Source organism: Mus caroli, unplaced genomic scaffold (genome assembly GCF_978045245.1).
Source record: "Mus caroli unplaced genomic scaffold, Mus_caroli_1 scaffold_1, whole genome shotgun sequence".
Classification (NCBI taxonomy): domain Eukaryota; kingdom Metazoa; phylum Chordata; class Mammalia; order Rodentia; family Muridae; genus Mus; species Mus caroli.
The window spans coordinates 165,852,620-165,880,533 of NW_028227256.1; the positions used below are offsets into that span (position 1 = coordinate 165,852,620).

The 27,914-nt window shown below is 43.5% G+C and overlaps 1 protein-coding gene across 2 annotated transcripts in view; it reads right to left on the reverse strand.

The window, feature by feature from the left end:
• Positions 1-844: 844 nt before the first annotated feature.
• Pbx1 (PBX homeobox 1) overlaps positions 845-27,914 on the reverse strand; it is a 312,214-nt gene continuing 285,144 nt past the window's right edge. For both annotated transcript variants that reach the window (XM_029480163.2, XM_021158888.3), the window contains one exon: positions 845-1,266. In XM_029480163.2, coding sequence (XP_029336023.1) covers positions 1,246-1,266 — 21 coding nt within the window. In that variant the 3' untranslated portion in view covers positions 845-1,245. The remainder of the gene's footprint in view (positions 1,267-27,914) is intronic.

Below are 27,914 nucleotides of genomic sequence, written 5' to 3' on the forward strand. Positions count from 1 at the left end.
GGCAAATGTCATTTGCAAGGTTAGAGACCGAGGGAGCCCTAGCTAGTGGGTAACTTGAGTAAGACTGGAAGGAGATCTACAGGTGACCTTATGGACAACTGGGAACTGTTCCAAGGAGAATGAACAATAAGGGCAGAGACCCTGAGGTAGTATTATTATCTCTGTTGTATACATGACTTGCCCAACAGCCCAAGGCTTGAGGATGGAGCCAGGATTCAAACTCGGGCCTGCTTTATTGTAGACCTTGTTATTACCATAGAGATGCCTAGTGACAGAGTGTGACATTAGACAAGGGGGAAATGCCCTATGTCACCAAAGATGGCACAAGATCCTAGAAGAGGGAAGCAACTTGCTCAGATGAACACACATAAATGGTGGCGGCACTGAGACTACCATGTGGTCACTTCTAGTCCCTCATTTCTGTCTGTAGTAGCTAGGCATTTATCTTCTGGCTAGAACTAGTTTCCAAACCAATCAATGGGCCAGGTAAAACAAATTTTGCTGATAAACATTTTAGAGTTCTGTCTTGGCTTAGCTGCACTAAATGATGTCTTTGAGCTCTGTCTTCTCTCACTGGCAGGTCTGGGTTAGTAACGAAGCATAGACTATGGAGTTAGTTAGGTACATCTAAGCCTGAAAATAGGCTCTAGGCTTTTTTATCTATGTGGCCATGGGCAAGTTACTAAATATTTCGGACTCTCAATTTTCATCATTTATTAGAGGATAGGAATTCCTCTTGGAGATGTGGTAGGGATTAGTCAAAAATAATACATGTGCAACCCCTCCCACAGTGACTGACATGTGGGAGATGCAATACCTGCAACCATGTTCTCTCCCCTAGGTGATTAGTTGTCTTGTCACATGCATAACTCTTACTTTGTAAATGCATTACTTCTTTTGAGAGTTGAGAGATTACCTTATATATCTAGCTACTCACCACATTTTATATTATATTGTGGTACACAGTAAATGCTTAAGAGTGATTATTTGATTGCTGGATTAGTGGAGAAGAGAAAGAATAGTGGTTATTGCTTTGGGACTCTGTCGATGTACCAATCATCTGGTTACAACATCTGCTAGCTCCCTGCTCACCAGGCTTGTTTTGTCTGATACAAGTGGCCAGCAGATATCCTCTGACTTCTTCGAAAGTCCATATGCATTCTTCCAGAAGTCAGGCCACGGTTCAGGTAGAAGAAGACTTTTGTTTTCAGTCAAGAGAAGAGAGACAGTAGGTTCTTGTGAGGATCAGTAGGTTCTTGACATATCCTGGAAAGAAGACAAAACTCCAGTTTAATTCGCAATGTTAGCATCTTCCACTCAGATCGTTCATCAGGACTGCTATCAAAGAGTCAAATTGACCAATTTCCATTTTTATTTCTTTTCCCCACCCTCTGGCAAGATCTCAGTGAGCAGCTAACCAGCTGAAAATAGGAAGAGAAGAGAAAGGACTGGACTTCAATGACTCCAGAGATGGCTCATCAGGCACCAAAAATTGAAGTTAGTTTTTCATTCATGTAATGTAGGGAAAAAAAAACTCTCTACTGTAAATATTAGCAAGAGTTTAATGGTGTAACTTGTTTAGAATACCACTGTTTAAGGAAAAAGGTAGCTAATTTTATAGCAGCCTCTTACATTAGATTCTTTAATCCTTATGACCACTCTATGAATTAATTATTATGGTCCATGCCTTAGAGATGAAGACCTACAAATGGAGCCTAAGGACATTAACTTGTTCCAGACTCACAGCTTGTGAGTCTCAAGCCCAGGACACTATCTACACATTCTTGAGTCCAAATTCATTCCTCTGCATCTTGTTTTGTTTGTCTGTTTGATTGTTTGTTGCCTCCATTGCTAAAAGGATGGATGACAAATATTGCCTCCTGATCCTCTTGGAGGTCAGTAAAGGCTGTCAACCAACGGGGACCAAACAAGCAACTATCTCCTTTTCTCTGGTGAAACACGAATAGAGTCCTGTAGTGATGCAAAAACATCACAGAAAACATCCTGATGTTCCCCCAAGAGTTAATAATGCCTCTAAGAATGAATACTTCTCTCTACATAGGCGAGAAGACCATGAAGCCTCACCTCCTGACAAGATGAAGAAAGAGGGGTATTATTTTGCGGCTGAGGGTCAAGGGAAAACAAAGAAAATGTTCAGCACAGTTCGGAAGAAAATCATCAACTGTACCTTCTGAACTGTAACACTGGTCAGGTTGAGCTTAACAAGCTTTAAAGTACTTGTTAAAATAAATCAAACTATTAAACTATTAATTGTGTATGTGTGTACGTCAGAAAGATTCATGGACAGTGAGCACCATTGTATTGGGATGGTAGGATCATAATGACATTTCCCCCCTTTTATGCTATGATTGTATAGTATTTATATTAGCAGATATAACATGATAATTCTGTGACTCTATTGGAGACTCTGTAGATATCCATTTGCCCAGAGCTAGGAGTTCTCTCTCTATCAAATTCCCAATTTTACAGTTGATTAAATTGACACCAGGAAGACAGATGTCTTCTGGGATGGAGGCACTGATGATGCTCCTTCAGTGATAAACTAACAGGAACCACTGGGTCTCATGGACTTAGCATCTTTGCATTTCAAGATGGGTGACTCAACTTTGCCTGGTAGTCATAATGAACATGGAAACAGAACCAGAGTTTTGGGTTATTTTCCTTAGAATAGCTTCTCCAGTAATTTTTTTTCTTTTTTCTCTCATTTTATAGGTGTGGCCGATTTTTAATAATCAGATATCCTTGTAAATATCCTAATTCATTCACCTTTGGAATTTCTTATTTAGCCTAGCCATGCCATTTTTCTTTAGGACAAGCAGTTCACTTCTTTGTACAGGAAGAGAGTGAGGCTTGGAGAAGGAGCTTTCAAGGTTAAAGTTCACAGGCAAGCACACATCATAGGTTACCTAGTTAGAAATACATGCACGTAATCACATGAGTTAAATGGTGTATGATTGAAATGAGCAGGTTGGGAACCTTCCCAGTAGGACTGGTCCATGGGAGAGTACTTCAATATGTCTCCTGATTCTGCTGCATGCCCATGTCTAACAATCCTTGGTCATCTATTTTCATTCCATATACTTTTCCCCACTTACCCACTCCGTAACATCAGCATCCGTACCCCACAACCCAAGCAAGCAAGTAAGTTCTCAATATTACTGCTGCCCTTCATTGTACTATGCAGCAATTTGTTCATTAGAAAGTACTCTAGCCTATGTTACTGGGGACTCTGAATATACTGGGAATATAGAGTTTCCATTCTTAATAGTGAAAGACACTAAACATATATGAAGAGACACATGGATACTATTTTTAAAGAAGCTTATAATTTGCTTGTTTTCTCGTGGTTGAATAAAACTTGAAACCTTCAATGGAGTCTCTAAAGTCAGTAGAGAAAGCAGCCATGAGAATGAAGGGCATGGATCTAGACTTTGCTGGCTCTCCCTTTTGGACTCTCAAGGTGCGTCCCCTAGTGCTGTCTTTGCTTTCACAGAGGGATGGCGAGTGGCTCTCATTCCCAGGCAGCAAGGTTACATAGACTTGGAGGTGCTATGAGAACTTCAAATCTGCTAATTCTTGCCTGTATGGTTTCCAGAAATCAGGCAATATTTCCAGGTCTGAGGTCACATCTTGTCAGAGAAGTGAGTTGAACTACAAACTCTGAGTCCCTGGGGTTTCACAAGGTGGATTAATTTAAGCTCAAGAGAGTACATCATGGCTGCATCTCACAGACTTTAGGAAGCCTAGATCACCTGCGTTGGTGAGATGGAATCGGGACAGGTCAGTGTGAAGCTCTGAGAGTGTTGGAGCTGATGAGAGAAGAGTCAGAGTGCAAGTAGCAGTGTCGCTGCTGTACAGAGACACTGTACAGTCAGAGAGAATGACTTCCCTAACATTCTCTACCTTTGCATCTCTCTACTCAAGCCTGGAGTCCCAGGACACTGAGTCTTTGGTCTAGAGTGAGGCTGTATGTGCAGCTTACCTAGAGAGCAGACAACTTCCTTTGCACCCTTAGCAACACAGCGTTCTGTAGTGGAAAGACTGTTGCTGCATAATGGGCTAGATCTCAGTGGGCATCTACTTGCTTCCTCCTGTACCCCTCCTTTTTCTTTCCTGTTCTCTCCCTCTCCCTCTCCCTCTCCCTCTCCCTCTCCCTCTCCCTCTCCCTCTCCCTCTCCCTCTCCCTCTCCCTCTCCCTCTCCCTCTCCCTCTCCCTCTCCCTCTCCCTCTCTCTCCCCTCTCTTCTCTCCTATCTTCTTAAGGCTTTTCTAGTTACCAGCTGTCTTTTCTATTTGGGGGAGGCTATATTTTAGTACATTAGAGTAGGTTCCAGTCCTCACTTCTCCTCATACTATTAGAAGGATTAGGATCGTGGTGAGGAGAGGAGACAGTTGGCCCAGCTAAAGCTGGGGATCAGAAAGCCAGAAAGCAGCAGTATTTTTACAGACTAGAGCCAGGGAGGGCTATGAGCAGTGATCTTGGAGCAGATGGCTCATAGAACAGTCCACCAAAGCCGCCCCCCCAGGGGTACTGCTGCTAGTCTGAGGGGTTTCTTTTCACAGTGTTCCCATTAACACATTTTCTTGGCTTTCTCTTTATGGCTGTTGGGATGAGCAGTCTTTTTCCATTTCCAAATTGTCCTTATCAGTAATGCAACAATAGCTAATTTAATTAGCTGACCTGAATGGTGGCCAGTTCGGGCTAATTTGGTTTTGATAGTGCTCCCTGGCACATGCAAAGCTGATAAGCATATTTCACTCCAGATGAACAGTGGGGTCTAGGGGCCGGTATATGAATGAGGATAGCTCTCCCAAAGCCCCTCTATTTCCTGGGGGACACAGTGCTTGACCAAAGGCAAGTTATTCTAAAGTCAGTATTCTCCCGCCCCCACCCCCTGCAAGGACCTGTCAAATGTGTCAGCTGAAAGAGATAAAATAGACAACCAGAAAATTGCAAAGGCAAATTGCCCAGGATGAGGGTGATGGGAGCTGGGACAAAAACATTCCCTTTAGCAGAAAGAATGGTTGGCTGGGACGTCTGGATCTCATCCATGGACTGACCATCCCTCGGTCATCCCAATTCTGTAGGCCAGTCACCTGATGTGTCAGGTGATCAGTGGCCACTTCTTCCACAGCTGTGTCTCAGCACATCAGTGCAGTGTAGATAAGGGCTCAAGCACGCACGCACACACACACACACACACACACACACACACACACACACACACACACGCACGCACACCAAGTCAGTGGAGGATGCTGTGACAATGAGCTGATTACCCTGAGAGTATTCATTCTCCTGATTCGCCGGTTCTCCTTGATAGGAACTAAACACCATTACTCCTTGTGTCTCTAGGTCCTAATAGGATGTGTATGCACGAAAAGTACGTAACATGTTAGGTGACTGAATGATACAGGAAAGGGAGTATGGAAGCACACAGTTTCAGGATAGTTTCAGGCAACACGCAACTGAATATCATGAAACTAATTCCTTTTCAGGTCAATATTTCAACCCTCTCATCCTTGGAGGGAAAAGTTACCAGAAAACCACAATTGTTTTGTATCCCCAGTGAGACTCCATTGCAGAGAACTAAGTTTTCATTGATGTATGATTATCAATTGGAGATAGCTTCTAGGTTAGGGATGGAGTATGGGGCCACTTCTCCTTTCAACTCCAAGACCCCATCTGGCATAATCCATGCAGGTCCTGGCTATGCTACTCCAGTCTTTGTGAGTTCATATGTGCACTGGTCCTCTGTGTTTAGAGGGCCTTGTTTCCTTGGAGTCCCCCATCCCCTCTGGCTCTTACCATCTTAGCCTTAGATAGGCAACACAAAATAAACTCAATGACATCTTTGGAAGTTCCTGGTCTCATTAATATGTTGTCAGGAATTTTTTTTTTAATCTTACATGTATGTCCTACATGGCTCTTGGCTTTGTGTTTTTCAGTGTGTATGAATGGCAGTGTCTCTGCATTTAGATGTGTCGCTTGTGCTTTTCTTTGGATCTTTTTCTTCTGTTTGCTTGTTTTGTGCTATTTTGGGTTTTGTTTTATCTTATTTTTATTATTATTCTTTAGATGCCTTTTTGTTCTCTAAGAGTTATAGAAAGGGTGTGGATTGGATAGGACAGAAGGAGTGGAGGACCTTTATAAAATATATTCTGATTAAGGAAACATAATCAGAATATATTTTATAAAGGAATCTATTTTCATTTAAAAAATAGGAGAAAAGACTCAGTTGTTCCGTGAGACATATTTTTTAGCATTGCAAAATCTCTTTGTCCCACTGTAATTTCTGTCTATCATCCCCCAGCCATGTTCTTTCTAGATAAAGGGCCACACCTTTTGCTTAGAAGGGCTTTCCCCATTTTGGAATGGCACTTCAACAGCACACAAATGAACATGCACGTAATCACATGGGTTAAATGGTGTATGATTGAAATGAGCAGGTTGGAAACCTTCCCAGTAGGACTGGTCCATGGGAGAGTACTTCAATATGTCTCCTGATTCTGCTGCGTGCCCGTGTCTAACAATCTTTGGTCATCTATTTTCATTCCACATACTCTTTCCCACTTACCCACTCCGTGACATCGGCATTCTATGTGCTGAAAATACAGAGGTCTTTGTCTTCTACCCTGAACTCCCTAACTCAGTTGTGCAGAAATGTAACGGACTGTTGGAGTTTTCCACCTGGATCTTCCATTACATCCTAAGCCAAGACACCAAAAACCGTCCTTATTACCTGTTTACAGAAATCTATTTGTCTTAATTCCCTGCTTTTGTGAACAACCCAACCCAACCCAACCTGCCTCTCTTCACTCCTGCTTTAAACAATCACCTAGTCTATTGATTTTTGTCTTCCAAATGTCTTTTAAATCCAGGTCATTCTTAATATCAAAATGACTTTATTTATATCTTTCATCCCCTATCCCTCCCATCAAAACAGGAATTTCTCAAAGTCTGAGCTGTCTCAATGTCAGACAAATAGGAGGCACTCTGTTTTCTGAAGTGAATTAACATTTCCCTCCCACTGTCCCATCGAATTCTAAATCTTTAGTGAATACCAAGTACTTGGCTGAATACAAAGATGTAGATGGGTTTTCTTACTCTAGTGTATATCAATTTATTTTTTAGTAGTGAAACCAAATGCCTTCCGTGTATAGATCGTATGCTATGCGGTTTACCTAGTTCATTGATGACAGCCAAACAGAAAAACAAAACAATCAAGACTCTGACAGGTTATGAAACTTTTCCCTTCTTACACAGATCATAAGTGATAGAAGTTGAATTTGGAGTCTGGGTTGGGTGCAATGTAAACACTATGTAAGATAGATATATTCAAAGTCCTTATCTCTGTAAATAAAACAAAGAAAAAGCAAAGCACCCAGATGAATCTCAAAATAATTACACCAAGTGCAAGAAGCCAGATGAGGCAGATTGCATGCCGTGAGATTCCTCATACACAAAACTCTAGAAAATGCAAGCTAGACGTGGTGATGGAACTAGGTCAATGGTTGCCTAGGGAAAAAGGACAAGGTGGAAAGACTGGATTGTAAGCAAGGAGAGTTTGGTTAAATGTGAACATGTTCAAAACTTATCAAACTGTATCCTTCCAATATACGGTCCAGTGTGTACTTACACCAATAGAGAGACATACATAGACAATTGAGCTACGTTCATATTTCTAAAATCCCACATATTAAACAAAGGGCAATGAATCAAGAGCATCACCCAGGGATGGGTGAAGGTAGAGCCAGTCCCCAAACACCTAGATCTCAGAGTCAACAGGTAGTGGGACAAGATCATCTGACAGCTAAACGTCCCAGGATTGGTGGGCCTACCTGGTTCTCCCCTCCTCTGCCTTGCACTTGAGGGAAATCTGGTGAAGTGCATAACAAACCTTTAAGTGTTTTCATCAAAGAAGCCACACAATGTGAATCAAGGACTGCCCTAAGAGCTGGCATAACATACATAGTCCACTGATGAGGTGTTGCCCTCATGCCTATGCATATAGGAACACCTGCTAAATATTGATAAGGGTTATAGAAGGCCTGAATCAGGGTGTAGTGGGCTGTGGTGTGTGTGTGCATTAAATCTGGCAGGGGTGAGAAGGGACAGTCCTTAGGTGTGGTTCCAGAGAAAGACATAGGTCATCATCACGCAAATGTTCTTTTCTGAAAGGTGCCAGTAGCACCTGGGGGCAGTGACAGATCATTGGGTCTGGTGTCTACTGATTCCCGGGGGCTTTTTCCCTTCTCATACCCTACCAGGAAAACAGAATGCAAGCAGCAGCTCTTGCACTGGGTCGGTCTCTGCCTTTCCACAGCAAATAGCCATGCTTTCTGCTTTATTCCATTCCTCTATTACCTTAATGTGCTGGCCTGGAGGATGAATGAGATAATAAACACGGAGCACTGAGCGAGCACAGAGTCTGGGTCACAGGAGGCGCTCAATAAATGTTAATTCCCTGCCCCCAGCCTGGTATAGATTAGCCCTGACTTCTCAGAAATGCAAATCCCTGCACACTCAGCTCACCTAGGTCTCCTTTCAATATCCCTGCATAGGAGCCTTTTACTACCCCTTAAAGCTGGGCCAGAATCCCTCTCCTCTGCTAATTGTCCCACAGAGACCAGGGGAAGAGAAGGCAGCCACTCCGGAAGAGGCCAAAGCCTCCCAGCAGAAGAGTCTGTGTGTGTGTTATTGAGCTTCATGAGTGTGGGCCTCATTCATCTTCACAGACACTGCTGCGCCATCCATTTTAAATGACATAGAAGTCGACCCGTTTATCAAGATCAGCATACTACTGTATTATTATGATTATTTAGCATTTACATAACACTCTATTTGCAAAGTGCTTAATAATAATTTATTTATTACTTCATCTAACTATGCACTAATGGAAAATTCAAGAGGTTGTTTTGAGTTCACTGACCTCAGCTCTGGAGACACCTCAGGCCATTTTCAATTGCTGCCCAAATGCCTGCCGTAAAATGTTTTAATGAAAAACCATTTGATATATATATATACACACATACACATATATATACACATACAGGTATACACACACACATACAGGTACACACACATACATATATACATACATATACATATATATTTATATAAATGTGTGTTTATGCTTTCCTTTTTTGGCAGTTGTAATGTGTTAAAAATATTTTTACTTTACAATGGGGAAAAATATCCACTACTATTATTAAAAAGTCACTAGAAACATATATTTAGAACTTAAAATTGACCCAAGATTCAGTTCTTATTGTGTAGAAGACATGGAAACCATACATGCATTCTTTGCATCCTGCTTCTAGAAGGGTGTAGACGTGGACAAAAGTGATTCTCAGGTCTATCCCAGGATGCAGGAGGCTGAAGCAGGAAGGTCAAGAGTTTAAAGCCAGCCTGTATACATACTGAGACTCTGCCTCAAAACCAAAACCAAAACCAAAACCAAAACCAAAACCAAAACCAAAACCACAAAAAACAACATAAAACCAAAACAAACAAACAAAAAAACAAATAAATAAGCAGACAGAAAAACCAAACCAAAGGGTTTAGAGTCTTGTGGGTGATTGACAGCCTTGTCAGTTAGCTTTTTTGAGACCCATCTCAGGCAGTGACTGAGCATGGCAGTAGGGTGCAGTGGCTATCTGCCCACGGTGGGGTTCAATTAAACAGGGATTTTGTTGCAGAGCTGTCTTGGATTGGCAGAGACTTTCTGGGGCCTCCATTTCTATCTGACAGCTTTCCTGCCCACTCACGTCCTTTTCCTCCACAGTTATAAAGACCTCCGCACATTTTGCAGTCCTGGCTTAACCTCAGATATAGCCTGCTTCCCCAGCTGCCAGGCTTCCCCAACCCCATGCTGAAGCTAAGCCTTGCTCTGTTAGACACGTCTGTAGATCGGATGGGAGGTGGCTTGGATGCTTTCAAAGATCTTTCCCCTCCTTTATTCTATGGGAGGAGATTCACTATTCTGGATCTTTCGCCTCCGTAGAAAAAGGTTTTATTAACACCCTGAAAAACCTGCTCTTAAAAAAAGGCAATTTGGGGCAGGGGAGAGAGTTTATTTTAGCGTGTATTTCAAGGGTACAGTCCATCATGAAAGGTCATGGAAGCATGATCTTAAGCATGTAGGTAGTCACACGGCCCCCTCAGCCCAGAGGATACAGATGGTCAAATGGAACCCTCAGCCAAGAAGCAGAGAGTGGCGATGTTCAGCGTCCTCCTTTTTATACCATCCAGGACAGAAGCTCACGGAGGAAGGCTCTGCAGGGAAAGCTCATAGCTTCTGATAGCACCATCTCTATATCTACAATGGTCTGCATTGATCTTACTCATGTTAAAAGTTATGAGCACAGACCGACGTGTGAACATTATGAAATAGGAAGGTATATATTTAACATTATATAATATACAATATAATAAAGTAAATAAATGAGGGCATAAATGAACTAGCACGTAGGCACACCTAAAATTCCAGTCAAACAGGGGTGTCCAAAGAGAGAAATGGGGAGGAGAGGTCATGCTGACAGAGGGTGGGAACACAATTACGTTTGAAAAGAGGCTAATTCCTAAGCCAGAGAGCCCCACTATTTACCTATCCAGTTATATACTCAGATGGGAAAGGAAAACGTAAGTGAACTGCTCCAACAGGGAACATCTCTTGAGGTATGCTCAGAATTCTGGGAATGCCAAGGTCCTCGTTAGGGGGTCCTGTTTATCACCAATCGAGGGTTTTGTTTGTTTGTTTGTTTTGTTTTGTTTCTTTTTTTATTTTTCTAAACCATTTCTGGAAGAAATCAGGTCTTTCCTTCTTTTACACCTTTTATCCTTTTTCTTTATCTCACAGTGGTCTCAGGTCAAAGACACCCGTGAGAAAACTATTAAGAAATGTAACTAGTAGTTTGGAAAATGAAGTCTACCAGGAATAAAAGCTAAGCATGGACAAGGGTCCTACATGAGGACGTTGGTGATTGACTCTGAGAGACACGCTCAAACTGGCTGAGAAGTTAAAGCATATTCCCGAGTCTTTTGTGTAAAGTCTTAGAAGGCGTAACTGTCATTAATTAGGGGGAAATGTAGCAAATTTAAGAGAACAATAATGAGATTATCTTGGACTTTTCATCTGCTTTCATCAGCTTTTAGAGGATAGATAACAGAAAAGTGTACCACACCCCTTAAAACAGCAAACCGGTAGAGTTCAGAAGTTGTCTCAGGTAAGAATCTAGGCTTGACTTCAATAATGACTTCAAAGCACGAAGTAGAATAATTTGTGACTTACAGACGTCAGCAGGAATTGACCCAAACAAGACACATCCTATTACCATCACTTACTCCTAGGAAGAAAGATATGACAACAGCACAGAATCCCTGATCCAATTTTTTCAACATAGTGAACAGGATTCCTTTTGCCCTCGATTGGGATAAAAGTGGGTAAGGAGAACAACAATATGCCAATAAAGGGGAAGGAGTCTGCCCTCAGCCTGCAGTTGTCCACAGTGTTTGCCACAGGCACTGGCTCTTACTGGTCCAGTCTATAACAGGGTTGTGCTGACAGCCAACATAGCCTGGTGGCACTGCATGCCATCTTCAGGGTCACACTGTGGGTTCACATCCTGACTCTCCTAAATATATTTGGGTGTCTCTATATACCTTAAAAACAAACTTTTCTGGAGATTTTCACAAATTTATTTTATATGAGATGTGTGTCAGCAGCTCATGGTGATGCATGTCAGGGGGCTAACTCAGAAAGATATCCTGAAGTTCAAAGACAGCCTGGTCTCCACAGAGAGTTCCAGACCATCCGGGATCTGTAGAAAGATTTTTGTCTCAATAAAATGAAAGAAAACAAATAATGAAACAGAACCAGTGTCATGGTGCACACTTTAAAAAATTGGAATGAGATAGCAGGCTACGTACAGTGTAGCATCTGGTCAGAGAAAGAGTCTGGAAATGGTAGCTCTTTATTACACATTAAACGCATTGTCTGAGAGTAATGAGCTAATATGTGGGATGCTTACAATCAGGACCCAGAAAGGTCTCACTAGGCTGGGCTCAAGGAGCAAATCTAATAGGGTGGCCTTTAACAAGGATAAATGTATAAGTAGTGCGATTCGATCTAAACAGCAAGTGGCAGACGCCTGGTGGGGAGATGGGCATTATCAACTGCACACCTGCACAAAGGCTTGGGCGCATCACTGACTCTTTGCTAATTAAGGGTCAATGGTGTGAGAAGTCCACCAAGAAGCAATCGCTACTTAGGCAACATAAGGCCAGCGCTTTATTTGGAACAAAGGAAGAAATAGTAGCCGTGCCCTCTGCCATTCCCTGGGCCTCACAGGTTACCAAGGGTGGTGCTAAATGAGGCTAGGAACAGGAAAATCCAATTGGAGCAAAACAGAAGGAGGTCAGAGAAAAGCCCATGAAGGCTCTAGATCTGTGTTCCCAGACATTCAAACCGCAGTACGTACATACGTGGGGAATAAAATCCCTTGTAGCAAATTTCTAGCTCCTTTTCTGCTTCAAACTGCTCAGGAGAGCAAGAAGGATGGGGTATAAGTTCTAGGAAGGAAGGTTGCTGCTTACTCTACAAAGAACACACCTCCAATCATTAACACTGTCACCAAGTGGGGACACAGTGACTCTCCCAGCACTGGGAAAGCCCAGGGAGAAAGAGGCTGAAGAATCACCTGCAAAGGATGCTGTGTGATAACTATGCTGTTTCCTAGCTCAAGGATCTGTCTGCCTGCCTTAGAAGTCATGGGGAGAAGGTTCGTAGCCCTCTTTAGATCATTTATAGAACCTCACATCCTCTCCTCCCCCATGATGAAGATGAATTGAGTTGGCACATTCTTTGTTCAACATGTATGTAACACTATTGGCTATTGGACCAGGGGGTGGGAACACAAGAGTTGAATAAGAGATGCTGTCTCTGTCCCTGGAAAGGGAGAGCTGGAATGTGACGCATTCTGTTAAATGTATGAAAAGTCCATTCTGTGCTGTGGTGGTGTCGTACAATAGAATGACACATGTGAGTGACAGTATGCTGTTCTTCCCGGGGCCTGTCCCTGCAGCTTGGGGACTGGGGACTCTGTCAGAGACAACAGTCAACGTACCTAGGCTGTACTCCAGGGTCACCAAGGACTCCAAGGGGCTGAGACAACAAAGCCACAGACATTCTGCAAACCCATGCCAAGACCCTGGGAACTGTGTATCTCTGGTCCTGACCTTTCTAAGATCCTATGCCGCCTGGCTATGATGGGGTAGGTGTATGAACTAAAATGTTCTAAAATGAGATTTCCTGGGAGCTGCAAGAAAATACGTTCACTTAGTTCTTGAAAACCCAAATCAGCAGCTGCTGGCGCCTGTATGCACACCTACATTAAACTGCCAAGCTCCTTTACATTTATTTACCCTCCATGTACTGCCTGTTTATTGGGCTAATAAATTGGAGGCAGTAATATCCACTCATCAAAACCCTACCTGTCTTCCAGGGCCTGGCTGTCACCTTACATTCTTGAGACGTCTCCCCAGGTACTCTGCACACAGAGAACATGCTATTCTCTGAACAGATAAAGCATCTACTGTGTATGCCTCTTATTAAGCAATAGGTTGTTACTTCTCTGGATTCTTTTACTTAGCTGGAGTTTCTAGTTCTTAGCTAGGTGAAGTCTTGCCTGATGAGGTCATTAATTCTTGCTTACTGGGGTGGAGCCAAAGCTCATGACTGATGTGAGATTTAGAGGCATGTGAGCCAGTTGCTAAGTAGGGAGTCATATACCTATCTTTGGGTCTTTTAAAGAAAACTGTTAGAGCCAGATAGAGCCAAACTCAGAAAGGCAGTCTGTTTTGCCCTGGCCCGTGGATTCACCCAGTCTCCCTGGAAAGAGCAGAAAGAGGGAGATGGATCCTATGGGTTTTTACATTGAAGACTTGACATCATGGCTTTTAGATTTTTCCATAGTCTAAAGAACACTATAGTTCTGGCCTGGATTTTTGAGACAGTCTCATTATGTAGCCCTAGTTGTCTTGAAATATGCTATCTGTACCAAACAAGCCTTGAAATCACAGAGATCTGACTGCCTCTTCCTCCCATGTGCTAGAGATTACATGTGCATGCCATCTGGCTTGTTCAGAGCATGCAACCAGAGGGGTAAATAGTTGGCGTTTAATAAGAGATGTACACAATAAATGCAGCTGTTCAGAGAATAGCATGTTCTCCATGAATAGAACACCTGGGGAGAGATCTGGAGAATGTAAGGTGACATTCAGGCTCTGGAAGTCAGGTAGAGTTTTGATGAGTGGCGAATACAGAGTCTCTACAACCAAACTCTGATTCTCAGGCCGACCATGTCTTGGCATCTTTATGTTCTGCCAGAGACACAAGAACAGACCTTCAAACTCTCAGCAGCCCAAAAGAACTTTCTCCCCGTCAGTCAGATTCAAACGGAGAGAGTCACTGACTTAGATGAGGAAATGGAGATGTTTGACATAATTGAAATCTATAGCTGCTTTAAAAGTGAAACAACTTACTGTCTACAATTATCCAACTTGGAACATTGTAAGTGGTTCTTAGTGGGACCAAAAGTCTGAATAGACACCCACATCTAACTTCTTAGGGGAAATATCCTGTCTCCAGCTGGGTGTTACTCAGATATAAGCTGCCAGGCTCAGATTATGAGCAAATGTTTGGGTATAAACCATGTCTTCTCTGAGGGCCTCTCTCTAAGTCCAAGCCCTGATGCGGGTTTAAACCTAGCTAGTATTCATGAGAAACCAAAGAGCCCAAGCACAGAGAATTTCTTTACATCACTGACCCCGACCTAGGCATTCCCCACCCTCAGAATGCTAGTTCTTCTGGCCCCTTCCATCATTTGGACAGTGTTGTTTGCAAATCAAACTGGCTCCTAAGGTCACAGAAGTCTAGGTCCTTTCATGGTCTCTTCTGTGTAGAGCTCTGGTGGCTGAGACAAGCATCTAAACTCAGGGGTAGATCCTGACTCAGAGGGGGAAGCTGACATTAGGACAGAAGCCTGCTGCTTGCCTGTGAAGCCTGCCTCTGCCACCTTCCACACTCCCTTCACCCACTAGCAAGATGCGAGCAACACCAGCTGGGTCAGTATCCTTCACTACACCGCTGCCATTTATGGCTGCTCTGAAACCCAAGGCTACACCAAAGGAACAAAGGACATTTCAACATGGACACTGGCTATAAACACAGCCATTTAGAAGTCACCTTGGACTCTGACTCTGCCAGAAACCATTAGCCAAATTCTTAGGCTAGTTCTGTACCGGTCTGGAAATCTCCATTTGGCTGGGAGCTGTTCTATTCTTTCTCTTTCCCCCATTCTCTTCCTACCACACAAAACGCCCGAGACCCACCTGAGACCTAACATTTGTCTGTTTTGAGAATAGATGAGTATTTATTAGAATTAAACAGCTGGGAGCCCCGTGATATTTAGACGGGTATTAGGAGGAATGTATGAGGAGAGGATAATGCTGGGTCTTTTTGTCTGTAAACCAGCCTGGGCTTAGTTACTGAGGGGATTTCTTGGGTCTCCTGTGAGAACCAGATACAGTTAATTTCCTGCAAAAGCTGCGGGCTGGGCCGTGCTGATATTGCAGTGTTATTTAGAATAGAAAGGTCAGGCCTGAGATTGAATAATCATTGACAAGAAATCCACAGGGCAAAGGAAGCAGTTGGTGAGCAGTCACTGACTCATTTCTCTCCCCCCCGCCCGCCCACCTCCCTTCATTCCTGGGTATCTGTTGATTCTGGGGCTTGTTTAATATTCTTTTCGCAACTGTTTGCCAAATTTGTAGCTGGTAGGAGATGTGTGTTGAGACAAAGAGAGGACCGCTTCCGAGCCATCAATGGAGATGGGATGTTCAGTCTTATAGACTGGCTGTATCTATTTTGGGCCATTGGCCTTGGATACCTGTGTATGAATTTTCTGACCATATATGGTGGGTTTTCTTCTTAATAGTTTGAAGCATCCTGTCCCTAAACAGGATGCTTTCTTTGAGTGCATGGTGTCTGAGTTATCCTCCGTGTGGCCCTGTTTAAAGCCTTCCCTGTGTCTGGAGCCACATATCAGCCTTTGAGAAGCACAGAGGAGAATCCCATGAATGGAACACATGTTGTGTGTGAGGCTGGGGTAGTTTATGAATTCTGGCACCCACACAAGCCCCACTTTACTGATCTGGAAGGCATAGAGAAGGTGGATGGCTTGCTCAAGACTTCTCAGTTAATACACAGCAGTGTGAGGGTATGAAAGCTGGGGATCTCTGGGTACTAAGCCCATTGCATGTCTCAAGGATCCCAGTCTCACTGGGGACCTTCTCTGGTGCCAGCCTCTTCCCGTTTATCCAGTCTCCCTAAGAGGTTCCTTGTTCTTATTTCATACAAGAGTTTCTTTCTTGTATTGTATTATTATCATTAGCTAAATAAGATGGCGTAGACTTGTGTCCCATTTGTGAAGAATCTGGACGGGCAAGAGGAATGCTGGCATCCCTTCTGAATTTTAGATGCCACATAGTTTATTTATTTTGAAATTCTTTATTTAATATGAACTGCAACAAGAAGACTGGGAGTCTGAGGCCAGACTGAGATAAACAGCAAGTTCAACTAGCCTGGCTAGCCTGGACTACATAGTAAGACCCCGACACCCCCCCTCCCCCCCAAAAAAACCCAAGTTTGGACATGAGTAGCTCATACCAATAATCCTAGCACCTGGGGATTCAGGCAGGGGGAGTGTCATGTATGTGAAAACAGTCTGGATTACGGAATGAGATTCTATCTCAAAACTCGTGTGCACATATGTGCACACACACACACACACACACACACACACACACAAAGACACAAGTGGATAAAGACAAAGTTAGGTACTGGAATGATTCCTTAAAGCTAGAGGTCATCTTGCTTAATTTGTCAATGGTATAGGTACAAATAATAAAGCAGCCAGCAAATCATCTATCATGAATTGTGAGTTGGCACCTAGGTTATGGTGAAAGTCCTTCTAAGGACCAAGAGTACTGTCAGGTAAGGGCCAGAGCTCGTGATTCTGAGAATAAGGAAAGGTGGAGGGTTATAAGGTCAGGATCAGAATGCTCTGTCTGGGTCTCTTCTAATCTAGGCACAGGTATCGACACGTAATGAGATGACCTCTTTGCACAGTGGCTTTGACACACACTGTCCTGTCTGTTGAGGTTTCATGTCATCAGAGTGTTCTGGCATCTGGTGACACTTCTCATGCTTTACATAACTCCAGACCTGGATTGAAAGGAGGACCCTATATAACAGGTTGGGCCATAGGGAGACCAGATCTTAGACTCATGTCTTCCTTAGCTGACAGAGACAGCGAGCAAAATTAGATTGCCAAGTCATCTGCTTTATACAGATTCAGCTCCTAAACTGAGACGCAGTGTGACGATTCCTGTTACCAAACCAGGTATTTAGTAATGACTACAAACATCGCTGGGAATTAACAGGGGTTTTAATGCAGCCAAAGTGTTTAAAAGCCATGCTCTGGTGGTGCTACCAACCAGGACCTTGGAGTCCCAACCATATGGACTCTCCTTTCTCTGTGCCTTGCATCTGTATCCTAAAGCTACAAACCACAAGGTTGTTCACTGGCTTTGAGAGTTTATCTTTTCCAAGCCTCGAGTTGTTTAGTGCAGGAAGATGGCTGCTAGCCTTTGTCAGTGCAGCTGTGCGTGGGTTAGGGTAGTGAGAGGAAGAGCTGATACACAGAGCAGGAGCCTGTGTGCCCAGGAAGTGGCAGGATTCCCAGAGAGTTAGTGGCTTGAACTCTGAAACGAGACTCTCAGCTCCCCTACTTTTTTACTTTGTGCCTTAGAGAAAGTTGCACAACGTCTCTGAGCTTCAGAGTTCCATTTGTGATGCGTGGTTACAGCACCTACGTAAAGCTGTTGAGAAAATTAAAGACATGGGCATGTGCAAACCCTTAGAACTCCACCTATTTCACCATAAGCACAAAGATGTGGACATGTACTTCTTCGGCCTTGCTAAGCAGTTGCATTTGAAAAAGCACCATTGGAATGCCAAGACCTCTGGTATGCACACAGATTAATTAGGAGGCAACTGGTTTCTGACCTGACTTCTGCAATGAAGAATCAGGCTCCCAAGACCTGGATGTGATTCCACAAACCAACCTTGGAATGAGCTTTTAGTCTGTTTCAGGGCAGCATGAACTGACTCTCTGACTCCAAATAGTTTTATTGCACACCTCTATGAGTCATGCACCTCCATTAGCAGTTTGTTCCATAGTCCCTGTGTCTGGGTTTTATTTCTTGCAGAAATGGAGCTGTGCCACCTGCCCCTTTGGGTTCACACAATGGTTGTGATGCTCCAAAGGAATATGTCAGCACAACTTTTTGAAATGCTTGACACATCTGTGGTACCAATATTCTAACCATGACAAGTGTCACCTCTGTAAGTTGGTGGCCCAGTTGTCAGATGGCAATCCCCCCCACCCCCCACCCCCCACCCCCTCCATTACAGAGTGAGTACAGATGAGAAGGATGACCTGGAGAATACAATCTCTGTGGCGCCATCTGGCATCCTCTTTGCCTTTGATTTATGAGTTGCCCGCCTCTCCCTGTGCGATACCATAAAGGCAGGTTGTGTGACACCTTTACTGTCTGGCACAACTCGAAACAGCATGATCTCATGCATACAGGGACAAGGTGTGGAGGCTCACCTCTGCCCCTCTCCACAGGTTTCTACACTGTGCCTGGCCACATGTACTGGTCAGGAAACCACTGGCCATTCTAGCTGCTCTGGAAAAGGTAGAGATGAGCCAGGGCAGAAACAGGTCAGCCAAGGTCCAGCCAGGTGGGATGTGTCTATACAACCTGTCACGTCCCCTTCTTCCAGTTTGTTCTGGTGCCTGCCATCCCTGAAGTTTATAGGTATCATTACCTGTGAAAAATCTGTTCCATCTCAAGACCGTCCGGGTTGGGGATGGGTGGCAGATTGCAATTTAATGACCAGATTAAAATATGCTAAAGCAAACAAATAAATAAATAAAGATCCCAGCAGCCCGGAGCTCCACAATTCATTCTGTGGGCAAGAGAGGCTGGGGCTCCAGGGACCAGCTCGTAATTCACCCCATCGGCAGGTTTAGTAGGCTGTTACTGTATGACCACAAGGGGAAACAACTCTCTAAGAAAGATTTACACTGACTGCCACTGGAGGCTGAAGGGCTAGGGGCCAGGAGCAGAGGATTTGGGAAACAAACAGGTTCTACACTGACCAGTCCGACAACAGAGGTCCACATTCCCTTCCTCTTCTGAGTTCTCCCTGACCCCTATGTTGTTCACCAGGATTAAATCACTCCTCCTCATGGCAAATGAACCCAAGGTCATAATGCCACTTATTGAAATGGAGGCTCCATTTTCTATCTCTGTGTCTTAACAGACTAGCCTGTTTTCTAAGGGTAGGGAAAGTAGTATTCTTTTGTTCCTCTTAATTTCAGGTATAACTTTGAGCCACTGTTCAATGAGCGAATGCATGAATGAGCACTATGTGTTGGGATCTGTGTGACTCAGGGGGGGAGTTACAGCCCATAAGTATCTAACAGGAACTGGTACTCTTTGGTATCCAAGGAGATGCCAAAATCCAAGACTGCATAAAATGGTATAGTGTTCTCATCATATAACCTGCAAACACCTTATTATGCCTTTAGTTATTGCTGGATAATTCCTACTATGTACTGCAATGTAAAAGTTGGCTGTCATTTTTTATTATTTTTAACTGTGTGTGTGTGTGTGTCTGTCTGTCTGTCTGTGTTTTTGTGGTCAGGGATCTGCACAAGTTTGCAGGTGTCTAAGTAGGTCAGAGGTATCAGACCCCCTGGAGCTGCAATTACAGGCAATTGTGAGTCACCTTGTGTGGATGTCGGGGACTCAGTTCTCTGTGACGAGCAAGACTCACTCTTAACCTTGAAGCTTTCACATCAGTCCCCAAACTGTTGTTCTTGGGCTTTTAGGGACTAATGATCAAAAAGTCTATATCTGTTCAATGTACAAGTAATTTAGAAATAGTTTTGACCCTTTGTTGAGTTCACAGCTATAGAGCCTGCAGGTGTGACAGGCTAGCTGTGCTGCGGGGTAGGCATTCTCATTTAGTGAAGAAAAGGTGGGAAAAGGACATCAAGGCAAGCCTTTGCCTCTTTGGCCTTTGATTTCTCCTGGAACTGTCCTTTGATGTTCCTGGCCTGCAGGTCTACTCCCTGCCAGTTTCTCTCTTGCAGCATAATCCCTGTCCCTGCTGTCCCTCTGCTCAACATTCTCTTTGCTGTCTGTTATTACATATTTAGCTAATTTGACAGTTTGAGCTTCAGAAGGAGTTACTTAAGAAGATGTTGCTGGCCCTCTTGACTAATTCAGTATTCTTTTGTCTCCCATTTTTTAATTGGTTGTTTTATTTATTTACATTTCAACTGTTTTCCCCCTTCCCAGTCTTCCCTCCACAACCCCCCCATCCCCTCCTCACTCCCCCTGACTCTATAAGGGTGCTCCCCCACCTGCCCACCCACTCCTGCCTCAGCAGCCTAGTTTTGTTTTATTATTAAAGAAGCTCATAGGATTCTATCTATCTTACCTATCCATATGAATACCAGGTAGGTGTTATACAGGCATTCTCAATAGATGGTGACCATCATCACAGGAAGAACTACGTAGTGTGTGTATGTGTGTGTGTACCTATGTGTGTACATATGGACATGAGTGTGTGGGTGTACACGAACAGGCATGGAGCCACCGGTCAACTACCCATGTCATTCCTCAGGCTGTTTGTTGTCTACTTTGTGCTCTGATACTGGGTCCGTCACAGGCATAGAACTAGGCTGGCTGGCCAATAAGTCCCGATGGGTCTGTCTGTCTCCACTTCCCCAGTTCTAGGATTATAAGTGTGCAGCATCACATTTTAAATGGTTTCTGAGGCTCAAACTCAGGTCCTGATGCTTGCGTGGTAAGCACTGTACCAAAGACATCATCACAGTCTTAGCCTTCTTTACTTGCCACCCTAGCACTCTGAACGGCACATCTCAATGGAGACCACAGGAAAAGGTCGGTGCTTAGTGGAATGTTACATCTCCATGGGGTCTTCTCATTTCCATTGAAAAGACATCTCTGCAGCTCTCCCCTCCCCTATCCTGACACTCTCTGACCTATCATCTTTGCCCATCGAAATATACATGGTGATTGCAAACACGGAGCTCCATAGAGCTGGAGCCTAGAAAGGCTGGGGACGCTCTCCTCTAGGACCCAGCATGGCTGGGGATCACTGCTGTACGTGAAGGAGAGGGAAGGGTAAGGAGCTCCGAGGTCATCACTCATTTCTACCCCTTGGGGGAACTTTGTTTTCTATTCACATTCAGCAAATGATGCTCTTGTACCACTAACAAATGTCAAGTGTTCTTCCTGGGACTTTGGGGAGACAGAGCATTAGCAGAGGAGGAACAATCCAGCCAAAAAGACAGGAGTTCTATTTAAGGACAGGGAAGCTAAGTAACAAATGTCACCCTGAGACACCAGGGAGACAGCTTTGTATAAACAACCATGAGTGCAGAAAGAAAGAATATACCCACGGAGACCCGTGAGTATCCTGACTGCCTGCTTTCTAGAATATTCCAGAAACCCCCCTCTCATGCTTTGACACAATCCTTAGCTCTCAGCATTACGTTATCTATGGGATAGGGTGCTGCCTGAGATGAGTGTTTGGGGGCCATGTAGGGAATTTGTAGGAGCTGCACAGCAAGGCTAATATATACTTTAAACAGCATTGCTAATAAGAACACTATGGCTCCAGCCCACAGTGGTTTGGCTATGTTATATTTCTTTGTTTGTTTATTCATTGGACAGCGGTGAACCACACTTAGTGGTAAGTGTGGGAGTCATTGTTCAGTCCTCGTCCATTCGAGGTTGGAATTGGGATAAGGTCTTATTCACCTTTTCATTTCCACTGAGAGTAAAGGAAATAAAGCTCAAATTGGGGCGGGCAAGGGATCTCAGTTCACAAGGGAGCAGAGAGATGGTAGGTAATTCCAATAGAGGCCCATCAGTGTTAGATGAACAGGAAAACCAGAATACCGTCAGGCCTCACGAGAAGTCGTCAGACACATTGAGCAGTGAAATCCAGGGAGGGGATCTTGCAGGGAGAGCCTCCTTCTGGGCTAAAGATATTTGTATTTTTCCCCCAAAAGCAAAGTGCTATGTGTGCATGTATTCCCAAGTATACCAATGGTGGGTGTGGCGCATGTGTGTGAGTATACCTGTGTGTGCAGCAGTATACACGTGTGTGCAGCAGACACATGTGTGAGAGCACAAGCCAACTCGAGGTGTCCTTTCTCAGAAACTGTCTACCTCGGTTCTTGAAGCAGTCTTTCATTAGCTTGAGCCTCTCATCAATCCAGTTAGGCAGGATGGCCAACAAACCCCAGGGAGCCACCTGTTTTCATGTCGCCAGCATGGGCATGTGAGCATGTATCACTGTGGCTATTTTTATATGAGTTCTGGGGTTATAATCACATATCACAGACTTGTACAGATAAGCCATCTTCCCAGTCCCTGAAAGGTATATATATATATATATATATATATATATATATATATATATATATTATCATATCAGGAACTCTCTGAGGCCACACCACCATCATCTTTGACCCCAAATACTGTCACCATCTCTTCAGTGGCTCTTTATTTCCAAACTGGCATGCTTGTAGTCTATTTGCAATAGTTGACAGAGTCATACTCTTAAACTTAAATCCCACCACACTATCAGTTCTCTGTTTCCACTTCCCCAAGGCCTACAAACTCATGTTCCTCTCAGGTCTGCCCGCAGTCCACCATTAATTTTCTGACCATAGCACCCATCTTAGTTACTTTATATTGCTGTGACAAGATACCATGATCAAGGCAACTTATGAAAGTAAGAATTTTTTTGGGGGGGTGTGTTTGTGTGTATTACAGTTTCAGAGGATTAATTAAAGTCATAACCTTTATGGTGGGGGACATGATAACAGAGAGGCAGGCATGACACTGGACCAGTACCTGAGAGCTTATGTCTTGCTCCACAGGCAGGAGGCAGAGAGTGCTAGTTGGGAATGGTATGAGCTTTTGAAACCTCAGCATCTATGTCTAGCAACACATCTTCTCCACAAAGGCTCACCCACTAATCCTTCCCAAACAGTTCCACCAGTTAGGGATCAGTTACTCAAACATATGAGGCTATGGGAGGAATTTCTCATGTAAATCACCACATTTTACTCCCTGGCCCCTCATCTGCTATGGCCACCTCATAATGCAAAATACATTTAGTCCAACTTCAAAGGTCCCCATAGTCTTGCAGTCCCAACATGACTTAAAAGTCCAAAGTCCCAAATGAGACTCAAGGCAGTCTCTTAATTGTAACCCCCTGTGATATCAAAAAGCAAATTATATTAGTTCTGTACAATGGCACAGAATATATATTAACAATTTAAAAAAATGGCAGAATGATGAAATGCCAGACTAAAGCAAGATTGAAACCCAGAAGGAAAATTCCAACCTTGTACCCCCATGCCTGTTATTAAAGGGCTCTGGAACAGTCTTAGTTATATTAGTGGGTTGCCTTGGTGTCTTGCAGGATCTGTTTAAAACCACCATCATCCAGTGTTCAGGATGTCCTTGCCTTGGCTCATCACGCTGCCCCGGCCTGCCTTTCTTATCCTTCTGCCTGCTTGTATCACTGGCTTCTTTCTTATATGTTTCCTTTCCCACCATAGTCGAAGCTCCATCGCAACAGAAAATTGAATCAAGTGTTCTAACAGTGTCAGGTCTGTGGCAAGGACAGCTGTGAATGCCGCCGAACACAAAATCATAAATTACTCATGACATTATGAGATCTTTTTGCAACTGTGAACGTGTATGTGTGTGTGAATATGTATGTATGTGTGAATGTATGGATGTAACTGCACATCTACCCATGCACACGGAGACAAAGGTTGATGTTGGGTGTCTTCTTCAATTGCTGTCTGCCTCATACTTTTATCCAGGGTGTTGTTTAACCTGTAACTTACTGATGCGGTAGGATGACTGGGCACTGACCCCAGGGATCTATTTGTCTCCCTCCCTAGTAGCAATACTACAAATAACACCATTGTGCCTGGCTTCTATATACATGGCTTCTTTGGGTAACTGAACTCAGCCTCTAGTGCTTGTTTGACAAGCCCTTTACCAACTGAGCTACTGCCCCATCCTCTCAGTAACCTAAATATTTTAAAGAAATTATACACTTAACCTTTAGAAGTGTGTACGTGGAACTGCTCTTAAAGAACTCTGAGGTCAGACTATGGTAATTGATTTCACGCTTGCTTCATGCTTTCTCTGAACCCCTTGTCTCTCTTAGCACTCCTTTTGCTTTTGGACTGCCAAAGTGCCCAGGTCTCCCTTTAGAGGAATAAGGAAGTCTCTGAGCCTTATTTTAGTACCTCTGAATCTCTCTCATGACTTTTCTTTCTCTCCTTAACACCTCTCCCATAATGCTTTGTTCCTCCATATCCCCCTTCTCCCGTTCTTTCAGTCCTCCTCCTTCTTTCCTCTCTCCTTGCTCTTCCTTCTTCTGCCTGCACTTCATTTCCTCATCTTTCCCATTTTTCTTACGTTCCCCCATTGTCTCCTTTCTTTCTCCCTTCGTTCTCTCTCTCCCTCCTTTCTTTCTGTTGATGGATACCTACTAAGTGACCAATGTGGCACTTTGCTCTGCTTTTCTTTGTAGGAGTCATGTGGTCCCTTGGGGGTCTGCTTATTGATGGAAGATGAGACACTTAAGAGAAATCATGGCAGATCCAAATACAGGGGGAGAGCATGGTGGAGGGAATGGTGAGCCCGAGAAGCATGAGGCCTTCCCAGGACACAGACACCTCCCTGAAGAATCAGCATGGCTGCACTTGAGAGGGTGGTGGTGTGGCAAGGGTTTGACATCATGGCATTGAGAACAAATAAGAAAGGCAAAAAAAGGGAGCTAGATCTGGGCTTTCTGTGGGTGCTAAAAAAAGATAATTCCTGAACTACACTTGTAGTGGTGGGTAGCAAAGGGCCCTGAGAATTCTCCATATTTCTTTTTCATTCATCCTCATATTGTTTTCTTCATCACTCCAGAGCAACACCTGGTTGAAGATGTTTATTGCTGGCGGATTTTAGTGATCTCAGGTCCTGGTGTTTTCCTATCAGCCAGTTGCCAGTCAGCAGAGTTGGAAACGGATGGAAATGAATTCCTCTGTGACTTGGGAGAAGGTGGCATAATTGTATTTGCAGTGTAGAGAGAGTTCAGTTTGGGACCATTCAGCATTATCGTTACTTTGTATTACTTTTGAATATTGTAGATTCTAGTCTCGGATCCTTCCAACTTTCCCTGGCACTTGTTCATTTCAGATATTCTAATCTAGCATTTTCTCTGTCCCTTAATAGATTATTTCAAGCTCTCCAACTGTAAGAATGCTCTTATTTAAACCCAGAGATGTTCTCATAATTTCAACCTAATTCTGTTTCCTCTTAGTTTATGTCTTTGTTAATGGATGTAAGGTTTTAAATTCTTCCTCAAATTTCTCTTGGACAAGTAGAGTTGCATTCATTTTAAGACTTCAGAAGTAACAGTTGACTTTTGTTCTGTCTTCGGCATGCTTTGATCTAATCTTCTATCTTCTGGGAATGGAATGCATCTCTTGGTACATGAGATGTGACTGCTGCAGGCTTGCTCAATGAAGAAGTGCAAGGTAGGTTTATAAGACTGGTGTTTGTCTGACGACCACAATGTCTTAAGCAACAATCCCTGAGGTACCAGCCCAGGGAACTCCAAATCCTCAGCAGAGATACTGCTATTGATAAGGAAAGTCTTGAGTTGGGACTATCGAAATTCAAAATAAAGTAGGAGCATATGAAGAAGCAGAGCAGTAGATCTAAGAATAAAAGATTTGGTTTTATACCACTGAAGGCCAGGGTGCAGCGGTACAACTGTAATAAAGTTGAGTGTGGAGGATGGGTGGTTAATGAAGTGGAATCAGGTGCAGAGGGTCCTGCAGAGTTAGCAGTGTGAACATGAAGGAAATCAGAGCCTCCCGGAGCCTGTACCCCGGCCTGCCCTTAGAAGTTCCTGGAGGCTGGTTCAGATCTGGCTTCCACAGAAGACCTCAATACTTGCTTTGTTTGGAGATGTGATTCCCATGGAGCTGCCGCTCCTCATAGGGACTTGTAAGAAGCTACAGATCCCCAGCCTTTCAGGTAAGGTCGATGGGCCTTGGAGGGTTTGCAAAGCAACCTGAATGCTAGCACTTGGAGAACAGTTTCACCTGAGGGGAGAGTTTACGTTTTGAGATGTTGTGTGTATCTTTTCTCCCTGTAGTGAAATCTCTGCCACCTTAGTAATAAGAAGGCCCAGAAATGAGCAGAAAGAGGAAACAGGGATTCTTATTCTGCAGAGTATACTTTAGTGACTTTGTAGTTTTATACTGGACCAACTCTGCCTGTGCAACTCAGACGCATGACGTCAGTTACTCGCTTGAAGAATATAACATTTTCTTAAAATATAAAAGCTTGACATATTGGTGGGTCAGAATATTTGGTGCTATCATTTGGTTAGAACATATAAGGTTTTGTTGTTGTTGTTGTTGTTTTGTTTACTTCATGTAGTTATTCATGTTGCCTTTTAGACTGTCCAAAGCATGGGTGTGTCAAATGTTTCACTCATGGTAGATTCTCCCAGTTTCTTTGAAAGAAACATAGGATCTATGTAGAAAACGTGAGACCGGCAACTCTTAACAAGGGAATGTTGTCAGCGTTGTAGAAGGGGTGTGCATCCCGGGAACATAGATTTGTTTTCAACATTGCCATCTGGGGGTGTGTATGGGGATGGGAGTGGATGGGTAGATAGTGGTGGAAGGGCATTTCCTGATGCAAAACAATGAAGGCTTCTCTATATCCTATATGCTCACCTACCCTATGGTTAACAGGAGGAAACATTTTAGTGTATTTCTACAAATTCAGGGCTACGAAAGGCCTCTAAAAGGCACACGCTGGGACTAAAAATCAGATTCACCTAGATTTTTCAAGAGGAAATGGGATCAATAATTTAAAAAAGAATTGTAATTTTGTGATCAAAATAGAAGTCACGAGGAAGTCAAGGAGAAATGAGGGAGAACATACCGAGCAGAGAAATGATAGTGGGAATATTTTAGCAGTCAGCTAGAAAGATTGTGAAAAGAGACAGAAGGAGAAAGAGGAGGGCAGAGAGGGGAGGAAGGGGAGGAGAAAGGCACATGTGGGAGGAGGGGAAGAAGGAGAGGCGATAATCATAGCTAATATTTCTTTTCAGGAGAAGCTGGAACGAGGAGGCTATTCTAATTGGTAATAGTTCAAGGATGACAATGTGCTGTGAAATATATTGGAGGAATGGCACTAATAAAGAACGCATCTTTCACCTTTAGTGTTTGACAGGTATTGCTCTGAGTGCTTTTCATGTATTAACTCATTTAATCCTTCCAGGAGCACTATGAGGTAGATGCTGGGTTTAACGATATCTCATTGTGAAGGAAATGGAGACACAGAGAGATTAAACAATCTATCAAAGGCCATAGACCCTCGTGATAAAACGGGAAATGCGCACAGGGTGAAAATCCCTTGTCTGATATGCTCAGGATCAGCTGTGGTTTTGTACTTTGTATTTTTTTTTCAGATTCTGAAATACTTTTTAAAAAATTTAGTACCACGAGATACATTTGGAAGGGGATCAAATTCTACACATATAACCCATTTATGTTTCAGATACATTGTACACTCAACGCCTGTAAATAATCCTGTATACTTTTAGTGCTAAA